At 39.2% G+C, this 13,987-nt stretch overlaps 1 protein-coding gene across 8 annotated transcripts in view; it reads left to right on the forward strand.

Annotated features, from left to right (window-relative positions):
• Positions 1–323: 323 nt before the first annotated feature.
• The window catches only part of Mp (collagen XV/XVIII-type protein multiplexin), a 225,495-nt gene continuing 211,831 nt past the window's right edge, over positions 324–13,987 (forward strand). For 2 of the 8 annotated variants that reach the window (XM_089731118.1, XM_089731120.1), the window contains exon 1: positions 325–715. In XM_089731118.1, coding sequence (XP_089587244.1) covers positions 702–715 — 14 coding nt within the window. In that variant the 5' untranslated portion in view covers positions 325–701. Of the gene's footprint in view, positions 716–13,987 lie in introns of all 8 variants that reach the window. The other 6 variants (XM_089731123.1, XM_089731119.1, XM_089731124.1 and 3 more) reach the window with 6 other exon arrangements.

Below are 13,987 nucleotides of genomic sequence, written 5' to 3' on the forward strand. Positions count from 1 at the left end.
GCACCAAGAGGAAAGTTTTTCAATATCGCCGACAACAATGGAAGCCGTATCGTCGGACGAATTAAAAAATTCCGTATCGGATTTCCAACAGGACGCTTGTTTTTTTTTTTGTCAATACAGAAAAGAATGAATCATGAAAATAGAAATTAAGATACACTTTTCCGCGTCTGAACTCACGATACGCACACTGATCGCGGTACGGAAATACTCTGTGTGTAACGTCCCATATTCTAGCTCATCTCGGCATTACGAAACATTTTCGAACGAAAGTCGATCGTGGGGCTGTCGAGTGAGAGTCGGGATTCGTAGTACACGGGCATCGCTTAGGAAGGGCGGCCGTCGCGTAAGCTACGTAGCCACGTGCACCTCCACAACTTGCGCTTAGTTCTTCACGAACTGTGTGGGAGGTTAGTCCGTTACATGAATATCATGTTGCTACACTGTCATGCGCTATGATCGGAACGTTTCTTGAGTGGAAACAGTGACGCGTGCGTGTATGGACGCTCCACGTGATTTTGACAGTCGACCCGAGGAGCCGGTGTGTTTTTTTTCTCGTATTTATCAGCGGTGCGATGCGCCCGGCTTGAAGCGAAGGCGAAAGTGTTCTATTACGATAAGTCCACCTGAATGAATCCACGGTATCCAGCTGGGATGTTGTAATTTCTGGATTCGAAATAAGTTCGGCCAGATTTTCGCCGGCCATGGAGAGTTTCCGGTGAGTTTTCGATTAAGTGCGAGTTTATTTATTTGATCTGTTAACGTTTATCTCGTGTAAATATTTATTGTACGTCCCTCTATCTAGAAAAGGCCTCCGTCGATAATGTTTACGTTTTGTTTTGCTCCGATAGCATTGAGTTTTTGCCGGTTAACGAATGGTTTAAAAGTTTTTGTTCGAAGGTTTTTTTTTGTTTATTTCTTTTTCAACCCTTTCAACCATATCGGTTACAGGGTTCGGATTACAATTAATCGCAATGTAACATAATACGATTGTGGTGAAGGATACTTTTCCTTTGCCTATTTCGGTTTGTACCGGTGATTGCTTTTGTTTTTCGAGTCATTGTACTGGTCCTGACATGACAAATTCATTGTTTACGGATATCGATTGGAGTGCGCATGTCCGTTGCCATGTCAACAAAGTATATACGGCTGTAGAAGGCTCATCATCTACTGTAACAGGTATGTCGAATAATGCGTAGTGAACTGAGTCATTTAAAGGAAGCATAAAAATTTACAAGATCACGAACAAATTTAACATGAATATGCTATTTTGCGAGGATGCCAAATATTGGGTGACTGGCCTTTTGTTCCTTTGATGTATTGTTAGTGTTGTTAACTTTGTTAAAACAACATTGTTTATATAGTGATAAATCACGTAGTTCAATGGAATCCAAAAAAAAAATGTTTGGACACGCTATTGTAATAGACTTCTGAAAATTATCATGCAGCTTTATATTTGATTAACGTTTTTTAGTGGTGAGTTCATAGTTTTATGGCGTTATTGACCGCTGATATGGTTTTTTGAATTATCAGTTACAGTATCATGTATGTATGTGTAGTATGTATGTGTAGTAAAGCTCCCAAAGATATTTTATTGCTGGTGGGGCGCACTGTTTGTCCGCAGGGGTAATCAATAACGTCCTATTTCTGCCGCGAAACGGTTTTGTGCTAAAAGGGGATTGACTTGAGAAAGGGGGGACGATATCATTGCGACTTTGACCTTTTGTCATTCACGTAGTGATTGATGCCTATGAACTCCGGTAAGTACTAAACATCAGGTCAACCACGCACCGAACTTTTCAATTAAAATTATTGGAAAACACTACAGCAGAGGCAGTGACTCTTTTTTTTATTGTTTAGATGGGTGGACGAGCTCACGACTCACCTCGTGTTAAGTGGTTACCGGAGCCCACAGACATCTACAATGTAAATGCCGCCACCTGCCTCGAGATATGAGTTCTAAGGTCTCAGTAAAGTACAACGGCTGCCCCACCGTTCAAACCCAAACGCATTACTGCTTTAGGGCAGAAATAGGCAGAGCGGTGGTACCTACCCGCGCGGACTCGCAAGACCTCCTACCACCACGAATTACGCAAATTATAACTCTTTTGTGTTTCGATATTATCAAGGTCAACCCTGAACAGATATCGAAGCTTAACAGCTTGCAGCCTAGTCGATGTCAAACTGTCAATCCAATTGACAAACACTGGCAATGTCAGACGACACTTTTAGCCTTTCTCGAAGCTTTTTTTATTTATTGCTTAGATGGTTGGACGAGCTCACAGCCCACCTGGTGTTAAGTGGTTACTGGAGACCATAAATATCTACAACGTAAATGCGCCACCCACCTTGAGACTTGAGATATAAGTTCTAAGATCTCAGTATAGTTACAACGGCTGCCCCACCCTTCAAACCGAAACGCATTATTGCTTCACGGCAGAAATAGGCAGGGCGGTGGTACCTACCCGCGCGGTCTCACAAGAGGTCCTACCACCAGTAATTACAAAAAATAATCATTTTTGCGGGTTTAATTTTTATTACACGATCAGCGTTAGCTCTTACAAACCTTAGTTACCATAAAACCTCTTTCATTTTTGCTTATAGATTTTTGAAATATATAACGAGCTTCGAACCTCATACCAGCATCTACACGAAACACGTCATTAATCATCTGTTTATGGTCCAAACAGATTAATAGATATTAAGCTTCGCCGTGTTAAGGTAGTAAATGACATAGGTCTCTTAATTCGTTAAGCATAACTATTCATCAACTGAGGATCGCTTCGGGCGTCTGGTAATTAAGTTTCATTAATAGCGAGGAGGCTTTAAGTCGCTTTTTTTTTTGAAAACTTTCGCATTTATATACCTCTCTTTCCTAAGTGGGGCTCTTTTCTTACTTATCTGGCGGTTTAATGCGATCTCAATATCACACCTTACCCGGATCTACTGACGTCTGGAAATTCGTGCATGACTGAAACTAAAAAGCTCGTGCCGAATTTCTGTTCGTGTTTCTGTTTTAAAAGTAGAGTAGCAATTGCGCTGATGCAGCTGCGACATTCCCTTGATATCCAAGATGGGTTCATCAGCCCTTTTGAGTTCACCAGTGTGCCCAATAATCGAAATTAGATCAAAATCACTGAAACCACATGATATAGATTCATTTAAGAGTTAAATTTCTTCTAAAGTAGTTGTTTTTCAGACATTATAGAAATATAAAAAATCGTGAAACAAACAGATGAAAAAACCATAATTAACTGTAATTGGTACTAAACTTACTTTATCTTTGCATACATATATTCCATACATATATAGTATGTTTATGTTTTTTTTTATATAGGTACATAACGACATCAACCAGGCACAATTTAACGTTTAAGGTAACTATCCTAGCACCTGCGGTAGTTCTCACGTCCGCAATTTATCCCTCTGTCATTATGTGGGACATACGAAGATAATAAAGCGGGAAATAATTCACCCCTTTTGTTACGTTAAACGGTTTTTGCTCTCATATTTCTGACAATCTACGGCTCTATTCGCACCATCAAAATCTTTGACAAACTCATGTCGTGGGCTTCGAGGGCCAAGCGCTTAGACGTCACCCTCGACAGATAGATGACATTCTGTTTCTACAGGAAGTCAGTACGGAAACGAGACGCGTTCCTACTCGGTCGATTCTACCCCAAGATCTGCAAGAGAAGTAAGTAAATTGTCCCTTCGTTCACACTCAACAAAACTTGCATACATTCCGTTATGACCTATGCCAGTGTAGTAGTCGCTCACGCGACCCGCATGCTCATAATCTCTCTTCAGATTATCCAATCCCGTTTCTGCAAGATAGCCGTCAAAGCACAGGGGTACGTGAGGAATGTCGACCTTCACGACGATCTAAATTTAGAACCGATACGTAAGTATCTTAAAGTAGCGTCAGTACGCTACTTCGACAAAGCGGCGCGACACGATAACCCTCTTATCGTAGCAGCCACCCCTAATTATTTATTCGACCCAAACGACCGTGCAATGCAAAACCGCTGTCACCCGATATAATGTCTTGTCGGATCCCCCGGTCCACTCACGGTACTTTTAGGCCGCTAAAGCACTGATCATCGTCCTCGTCGAACTCGTCGATTACGGTGAAGATTTGGACGAACGAACTGGCCCATAGACACAGCCTACTGAGTTTCTCGCCGGATCTTCTCAGGGGATCGGGATTCCGATTCGGTGGTAGATGCTGCCAAGCATAGCTCCTGCTAGGGCTTCTGTTAACAAATTCTCTCAAGTTGAACCCACATACACATAACAGACATCTTTAGCCGAGGCAGCTTCTAAACCATTGAGTTAAACAAATAAATCAGTGTTCTAAATGCTTTGCCAGTAGGAAATTGTTCTTGTAAGTTGAAACTCTATGTTTCAATACTACGTACAATTGGACAAACTAAAAATTCCACAACAGATAACAAGAAAACATTTATCTCCATCGTAGGATCGTGCCTCAAGAAGTCCCATTTCTGAACGGAGATTCTTTCTAAACATATTTTTTCAGCGAACCAAGCCGACAAGCAAATTCTTTTGACATAACAGTTTAATATTACAACACAATTATCTTAACTTTGTAATCTCGAGAAAGCAATACACGTAATTAAACACTAAAATATTCAGAAACAGTGAAGCCAACTGCTTCCATTAAACTTATGATTAAATTCCGTGCCGAACTGACTAGAACTCTCACGGGAGCTCCGTGTTTGTAATACTGCTAATCTTTGCTCTGTTTTTTTTTAGCAGTAATTTTGTTTCATAAGTAAGTACCACATTAGGAAATGTGAGCTACCCTACAAAGCTATAGTGTTGATAATACTAATGTTTTTATTACCACGACGCCCGATCTAGGTATCTATCTAAGTGGAAACTAGAAACCAGAGATCATAATATGAATGTCGCGAGACCTTGAGACATAAGGTCGGGATCTTAATCCTTATTATTTGCCCATGATTGCTTTGGAGAAAAAACAGGCTGGTAATATTTATCCCGCTTGGCTATTTCTGCCGCGAGTTGTACTATGGCGGCATTTACGTTGTTGATGCCCACTCAACACCAGATAGATCGTGGAGTCGTTAACGGTCTATGCAAAAAAAATAATTAGCCGTTTGGGCTTATTATCTATTATTTTCTGTTTTCATTATGATTCTCTATAATTTCAACAAAAATTTACATATTTGTAATAATTTGAATTATCACACGCTTCTGTGGGACTATTTAAATATTTGAAATTCATTTGTCATTAGAAACTTTCCCGGAAGCTCCAACGACAACTGTTCAAAGTTTCAACTCAATTGTGTGAACGATGTGCAAACTTAGAGTACAAACACACAAATATTCATTTTATTCAAATAAGAGACATTCCCTTTTTTTTACAGTCCATATTTCTGCTCACTGTGGGGATTTTTCATAGGGAGGAGAAAAATAGACCTTTATATTTATAGACCTTTATTTATTATGTAGCTCGTCTAATGAATCCAATGAAATGGCATCCTCAGTTTTCATATTTTGAAAAATAATCTGACAGGTTTGTACGATATTAGTGACATTATTTAGTATCTTTGGTACAACAAAAGTATTGTATTGTCGAATATAGTTTTTATCTGTAAAATATGTCCTACAAAACGGTCATCAATACCACTCGAAAACAGATAAACTATACTCCAATGTATTTGACTTCATTAGGAAACAGAATTAATTTGTAACAAAAAAGCTAACAGCTCTCTATTAAGTTTCTAGTGTTTTAGGTATCTTCTTTGGTATTTTATTATATTAAAAAAAACGAAATCAAAGCAGGAATTTGAAAGTATCCAAATCAACTAAGCTAACTATAATTAATAATTTCGTGACACCAATAAAATAATTCGCAATGCACCACAATCTATTGCTGTTGTAGGAGTTGGTATTGAGTAATTACGTCCAAGACGAGGTTGTATCTAATAATTAACGTAATTTGTTCAGAGCACTTCAAAATATATTTTGCAACTATTTTTGATGGGTTTTTCATTTCATTTTGTATTTTTATTGTTCTGAAATACAAAACTATTGACTTCATTTTACAATATGCTTTACACAAGTGGATTGGAGACACTTATTCATCAAATGAGACATCGGTTTGGAGTTATCGCAGAACAATTTAGTACAGGAGACAATTTTGACAAAATTAATTTGCCTGATGACCTCTCTTGCAGTATCTGCATGAAAGATGTGAGAAATAGTACCTATGTAAAGTTATTACATTTTACATTTGTTTGAAGTTAACAGCAAAACAAAGATACGAATTAAGGGTTTAGGTGCTCGATTTGGACCAAGTTCATTGAACCACTTTTATTGAGATGATAAGTAGAGACTAGGATATAGCATAAAAGTCTTCTGGAGCTTTAAGTTTTGGGCACGAATTCCTTGAATTATCTTACTCAACAAACGTGAGCAACTATGCAATTGGCGAGTATGATCAACAGTTTAAAACCGCAATTATAACTTAAGTTCATAAAATAATATCTCATCTTCAATAAACTAAGCAATAACGAAAATTTTGTTTACTGCTTCCCACAGAAAATTGTTTTAACAAATTTTATCACAGCGTGCAACAATTCACAAATTTTATTGATGAAAATGAATTCTTCACAACGAATTTTTCACTCTTCTCACAAGTGCGGTTGAACAAACTTGGAAGTTTATTCATAAAGCTCTCATCTATTAAATAAAACTACTATGAAATTTTACATTGTATTATTTTACAAACATCATTAGGGACACGTCTTCCCACACACCTGTTATTAAAATTTATGGGTAGGTCTAATTAAATGTTGCATCACGAAATGTGACTTCCTTAAACTGATGCAATGTTTTAATAACGGTGCACGCCTCGGGATCATCGGTCACAGCTGTAGGTAATAATAATTGTTATTAATTTCGTGATGTAATTCAGAGGCAGTTAGCCGATGATATGTTTGAGGTACTTTAGGATTCAGTAAACTATTTGAATGTCGAATTCGAATCAAAGTTGCGATTATTTAATTCATCAAACGTTGGAGAACGACTGTATCCATAAAATCGAATTGGCAGGTGCGTTCTTCGGTTTTAAATATTTTAGATCTATCGTGTCTTTGGCGAGAGTAAACACAAATTCATTGGAATTTTACTCTGCGATAAATAAAATCTTAGATAGCAATAATAGCCTGCACACACAAAATGCAGCGACAGAATTTTCGATCGACACGGCCAGCGCAAACATTGGCGCCATAAAACAAATGTGTGTTTGGTATGTGGGAATTATCGCATTTGTGTAAATAAAATGTAAATATTTGTGAATTTCGTCTGTGGAGTTTACCTTCCGTATATACTTTGGTATTTGTACAACTTTAATATGTGAAGCGAAGACTTTATTTGAAAAGGAGGATTATTAGCTTAATACTTATTTTACATACTAAATTTGACACATTACTAAAGGGATATAGTGTTGATTCAGATGGTTGAATCAACTTTATTAATAAAATAAGGCATATTTATTCCGATGTTAAAAGTCCCTGAATATTTTAGTTTAAGGAAAAAAGTCTGCACAGACGTGTTTGATAAACAGTAGTGTATGATAAATACCATTATGGTAATTGAATTTAAGTTGGAATTCAGTTATCAAAATTGCTTTGTTTTGATATTAATTGCATTGTATTTCTAGTAGCTCGCTCAAGCGATATGATTAATGATTTATAATATAATATTTCATGTCTCTGGAAATTATTGTGTGCTATTTTTTTATCATCAGAATTACATATGTATTTTATCGATATTAATGCAAAATCCAAGGGTCGAAGAGTCAGGAGAGTATTCGTCTAGCTCTTAAAAAAACATTATTAGGATCAACGACTTGTATTTAGTACCTAAATGACACACAATAGGTAATGTTTTTGAATAACGTTTGAAGTTAGTCGAGACTTTGATCTTTAGATTGTACTTTGGTTGCAGTAATCTTATTATAATGTGGAATTAGTTTAATATGTTGATGATAGGGCATTGTGAACTCACACGGGTAGATAGCATCATACTGCCTATTTCAGGGCAAAGTTTTGTGTTTAAAATCACAAAGCCTTTTTCTATAGATTAGAATAGATTTCCTTCTATTAATTTATATTTATGTATAGACCTATGAACTCAAATTATAATTTCGATAATGTTTTTCTGCTCTTAAAACGTACCCTTGCGACTTTTTACCTTGGAGAAACAAGCTTGATTCTCAAAGGTAAAATCAACTTAAACTCGAACAAGCTTCATTTTGTTTTATAAAAGCTACAGAGCTGGTTCAAGTAATAATTATTCAGGGCACGTACGTTCTCTTATCTATTACGCAGATAACACACCCTACATGTATGTTTCACTTTTATTTTGTACGTGCTCCCGGCGACGCTGTCTTTATATAGGCTATAGCCTTTCGTATGTTCTTGTTCCATTTATAGTACGCTGATATGGTTAGAGGAATATTTGCATTGATATTTTCCTCAATACAATTATTCTTGTTACTGGATTTGGGTTTTTGATGCAATTATTGGTAAACTAGAAAAAAAATATGTCAAGTTAATAAAAAAATTAACTGTATTTGTGACAATTTAAACAAACCAATAAAAAGCTCTGTATTAGCAATCTAACATTGGATTCAGGGAAGCGAGATAGATGGAAAAAAATACATTAGTAATTATATTATGAGTGAGGATAATGATGATAATACAATTAAAATAAGTAAATCTATTAGTAATTTAAATTCATTTTCTGACATCCCTATTTTACACAAAAGAACATCAATATGAGCGCAACTAGAGTCGGCTTAATTCTTTATTCTAATCGAGTAAAACAATTTTTTAAGCTATACACGCTTACCATTTACGAGTATACGCTCTTACCCGTAATACATAATTGTTTCATTTTTATATACTTTGATGAATGAAGGGATTAGTCAGAGTGTTTTTAGACTGAAAGTACTATGGAAATGTTTGAGATATTTTCGTTATACTTTTAAGAAGCAGACGAGATCAGTGCTTATAGGCATGCTTTTGACATTTGAGTTGTATACGAAGATACTCTTCAGACCATAACCATGATTTATTCACGTCATAAATAGAAACTATAATTGTAACAACCTCGCTAAGTTAAAAGTAAGCCACTGGTGATCGAAATAGGATTTACGTTGAAAAGAGGTATTTAAGTAGAAAATGTTAGACCGTAAATATACATGGATGATGCATTTTTCTACTCTGCAATCTATTTCTATAAAAATGAATTTATGAATGTTCGTTAGTCTCGCTAAAACTCGAGAACGGCTGGACCGATTTGGCTAATTTTGGTCTTGAATTATTTGTGGATGTCCAGAGAAGGTTTAAAAGGTAGATAAATATGAAATTGCTGGGAATTAAATAAAAATAACAATTTTGTTTTTCATTTGATGTGTCCCCCGTCGGACGGATTCTTTTTGTTGGTTTTAAGTTTATTTTATACAAAAGTTTAGGTCTTTTATTTATCGATTGAGGCACTACGAAGTCTGCCGGGTCAGCTAGTATTGAATAACTTTAAATTAAATTGATTCATGTCACAAACAGCAATCAGTCATCTGGAAACCACGAATGACATGCAAGCGATAATAATATTATCTTCATTCATAAATTAATGACATTGATCACTTATTCGTTAGAATCGACTCTTCGTAATAATTTTCTCAATAGAACAAAACTCGATAACGTAGAAAAGGAATCTTTGAATGACAGACATTAGATTCTATTTTTCGTCATATGAAAATCTAGCATGGTTAGTATTTTATCAAAGCTTTTCAAATCATATGTGTTTATTAATTAAATTGGTTCTGTTTGGAATGTTGAAACTCAAATTTCACTTGAGCTAGTTCTAGCTTTTTTACTGGTGGTAGGACCTCTTGCGAGTCCGCTCGGGTGGGTACCACCACCCTGCCTATTTCTGCCGTGAAGCAGTAATGTGTTTCGGTTTGAAGGATGGGGCAGCCGTTGTAACTATACTTGAGACCTTAGAACTTGTATCTCAAGGTGGGTGGCGCATTTACGTTGTGGATGTCTATGGGCTCCAGTAACCACTTAACACCAGGTGGGCTGTGAGCTCGTCCAACCATCTAAGCAATAAAAAAAAACAATAGCTGCGTTCGGGCTGGTATTAGCGTTGTCCAAGTGGGATATCGGTACTTTTTGGTTAATTCACACTAAATGACAGATATAAAATTGATATAACGATGTTACGAATATGTATGTAGTATTTTTTTTTGAAAGAATGCTCAGCTACAAGACGCTATTCGCCAAAGGAATCCTAGCGTCAGCCATCCAGTCGTTTCGGTGCTTCGGCATGGAGTTCGGACGCTAAGGTGGGGTGTTGACCAAGACATTGTTTAGTTAGGATTCGACTTGAAAACATCACGTTGATGAAACTTTTTTTTTTTTTTTTTTTATGATTGAAAGTTTACTGGTGGCCCGAAGGCCTTTCCAGTTTCACCAGGACAGGTGGGCGAGCAAAGGCTCAGCCAAGAGGGGTGGGATTTGCTAACAACTGCCCGAGCGCCTCCGAAGGAGACCTAACAACTCAAGAGCAATTGTTTCGCGAATGAATCTACTACCGGATCGGAATCGCGACCCGCTGAAAAGATCCGGCGAGAAACTCAGCGGGCTAATGCATGGGTTAGGTTGCCCTAAGCCTAGGGGTCCCTAAGCCTGCCCCTAGTATTAGAGCTGAAGGCATCTAATGCAAAGGTTATTGGATCTGATGGATCCGTAAGGACGTGTCTAGGGCGTCGACGGTGACTGGCTCCTGCATGATCAGGATTCGGGGAGTAGTCAGCGGCGGCAACGATAAGGCGATTATCATGACGCATAGCCTTATCGAAGTATCGTTCCGACGCTGACTTCATGTATTTCCGAATTGATTCGAGGCCCAGGTCGTCGTGTAGGTCAACGTTCCTCACGAACCACGGAGCGCCGACACCTAACCTGCAAAAGCGGGATTGTAGGGATTGGAGGGTGTCTATGTGTGTGCGGGCCGCGTGAGCGAACACCACACTCGCGTAAGTCATGACGGGCCTTATGCAAGTTTTGTAAAGTGTCACCTTGTTCCGAAGGGACATTTTACTCCGCTTACAGATCATGGGGTAGAGTCTACCGAGAATAAACGCGGCACGGTCACGGACTGATTTTATATGCGGGCGGAATGTCATCGATGCATCCAGGGTAACGCCCAGGTACTTGACCTTCCTGGCCCAGGGTATGGGTTGTCTAAAGAGAGTAATCGGGGGCGTGAGATTCCTCCTCCTAATCCGGGAGGAAATCCGTGTGGAGCTTCCCCTCTGAAATAGCACCGCAGTACTTTTCGCTGGGTTGATGTCTATGTGCCATTTTCGGAACCACTGTCCTAGGGCTAGGGCTGCGCTCTGAAGCTTCTTCGCGATTAGGGACTTATTTCTACTAGAATAGTAAACAGTCGTGTCGTCGGCGAATAAAGCTAAATAGGAGGGGTGAGAGGACAGAGCCTTGCGGGACTCCAGCTGTGAGAGGTCGTGGGGAGGAGCGGGTTCCCTCGACTCGATATCGAAATGAGCGGTTCGACAAGAAGTCCCGTATGATGAGCACGAGACTATCCGGCACGCCCATGTTGAATAGTTTGAAAATCAAACCATTGTGCCAGACTTTGTCGAACGCTTTTGCGACGTCGAAGAAGAGAGCTCCCGTGTATAACGGTTTTGGTCGATTAAGCCCCACAAGAATGTGCTCCGTGAGGCGGTGCACCTGTTGAACGCATGAGTGATTTGTACGGAATCCGAATTGTTCATCGATGAGAATGCCCTTGGATGAGACGAAATCTCTGAGGCGCTTGTAGAGCAGACGCTGATACAGCTTGCCTAGAGACATGAGGAGGCTAATCGGGCGGTAGCTCGTCGGATGATTTTTTGGTTTACCGGGTTTATGTATGCCGATAACGTCCGCTTCTTTCCACACAGCGGGAAAGATACAGTTCGCCATAGCGGCACTGAAAATAGATGCCAACATCACGATGAGTTGGACGGGTAGAAGTTTAATAACGCGGTTAGATATACCGTCGGAACCGGGAGCCTTGCGAGGACGTAGGTCTTTGATCAAGTCTTTAACTTCCATCGGGGTGACGGGTGGTAACGCATCCGAGGGTGGCAAGGAGGCTCTGCGTTCTACCTCACTGTCTACTAATTCTACATGAACAGGGTCCACGGATTGAGTGCTGGGCGTGCACTGGGTTTGCAATGTATCGGCCAGCAGCTCTGCTTTTTCGTCATCATCAAAGGCCGCGAGTCGGCCTGAGGGGCCTACGAGGGGGGGCATAGTTACTACCGTATCCGATTTGAGAGTACGAGCTAAGCGGTAGTAAGACCTTTGGGAGGGCGCGAGTCCTTCTAAGAAATCAGACCATCTGGCATCTCGGACTTCGGCGATGCGAGACTTTACGTCGCGTTGTAGGGCACGCATTCGAATACGATTTTCCGCGGTAGGATACCTGTCGTAGGCGCGTATCGAGGCGTTCTTAGCTCTAAGGAGTTCCCTAATATCGTCGGACAATTTGAAGCGGTGAAGGAAGTCCTCCGCTACAACTTGTTTCGATGACCTATCTAATGTCGAGGTGATGTGTGATGTTAAGATGTCTATGGCTTCAGCGGTATCCTGAGGAGACGGGGTAGAGTCCGGGTTAAACGGGAGCGATGGTGGATCAGATTCAGCCAGGCTGATGCCCAGCGTGTGCCAATCCACCACAGTCCTCGTGACGGGAACGGAATCGGGAGCGCGACCGAGCTTCATGACGACGGGATATTGATGAAACTACTATTGAACCTCAATTAAAAAAATAATTTTAGTGATTACTTTTTTGTGCCAATTTTTTAATGGAGTTCACTTATGAACAGTAGCTTCGGCAGGTCAGTGGTGTATGTTCGGTTCAATATTCATTGCTGAAACTGTTCATTAGATCGCATGAGCATCAGTGAGCATCAGACTATTCCAGAACTGCGTCGCAGCCAAACGGTCGCTCATGTACTCCAGAATCGTTAGCGTTACAGCCAAGCGACAGAGTACTAATGAGATGTTACAATACTCAGGAAATACATCTACGACCTGGGACTGTGCATTTATTATGTTTTAAAGTATATATTATAATAACACATACTTCTTTTGTGTCTGCGAACAACATATCTACAATCTAAACCTATTTAAATTTCACTTTTCACTTTCCCTATCTGTCGTTTATTTCGGTCGGTGCCCAGTGGATTGCTGATGTCCTCGAGCGACGGAAACCAATGCCACACACACACAGATGGAACCGATTTTTGTTAATTGAAAAATTAACTTAATAAACACGGATCTTAGGCCTCTTTTCTTCGAAATAATAAAATACAACAATCGATAATTCAATACAATATAATAATAATAATAAATAAATATTTACTAACAATCACGCCACGTTAGCTGGTCCCGTGATAAGTTCGCAAAGAACTTGTGTTACAGGTACCAGATAACGGCAATAAATGTAAGATTTTTATTACACACATACATATATTTAATATACATCCATAACCCTGGAAAAGACATTTATATTTATCATACAAATATCTTCTCTTGGCGGGATTCGAACCCGCGACCCCCTTGTGTAGTGACCATGTCACTTACCACTACACCAGACGGCCGTTGTAAATATAAACAAATTGTAAAACGGCTATTCTCTTTATTCAGCTAAACCACAATTTGAATTTGAAAGATAAAAATCAAGGTCTACACGGATTGTTGACCTTTCAATTAATTTTGTACAGAAAGGACATAATTCAAATTTTAACAAGTAGTAATTTCGAAGCACGCGCCAACTGTGATTTTTATCTCGTGGATAACAAGCGAGATACGGCGCTGAGCGAGTTGAAGAAGTGCATGCCATAAAATGTTTTTTT

This window comes from Bombyx mandarina, chromosome 11 (genome assembly GCF_030267445.1).
Source record: "Bombyx mandarina strain Sakado chromosome 11, ASM3026744v2".
Classification (NCBI taxonomy): domain Eukaryota; kingdom Metazoa; phylum Arthropoda; class Insecta; order Lepidoptera; family Bombycidae; genus Bombyx; species Bombyx mandarina.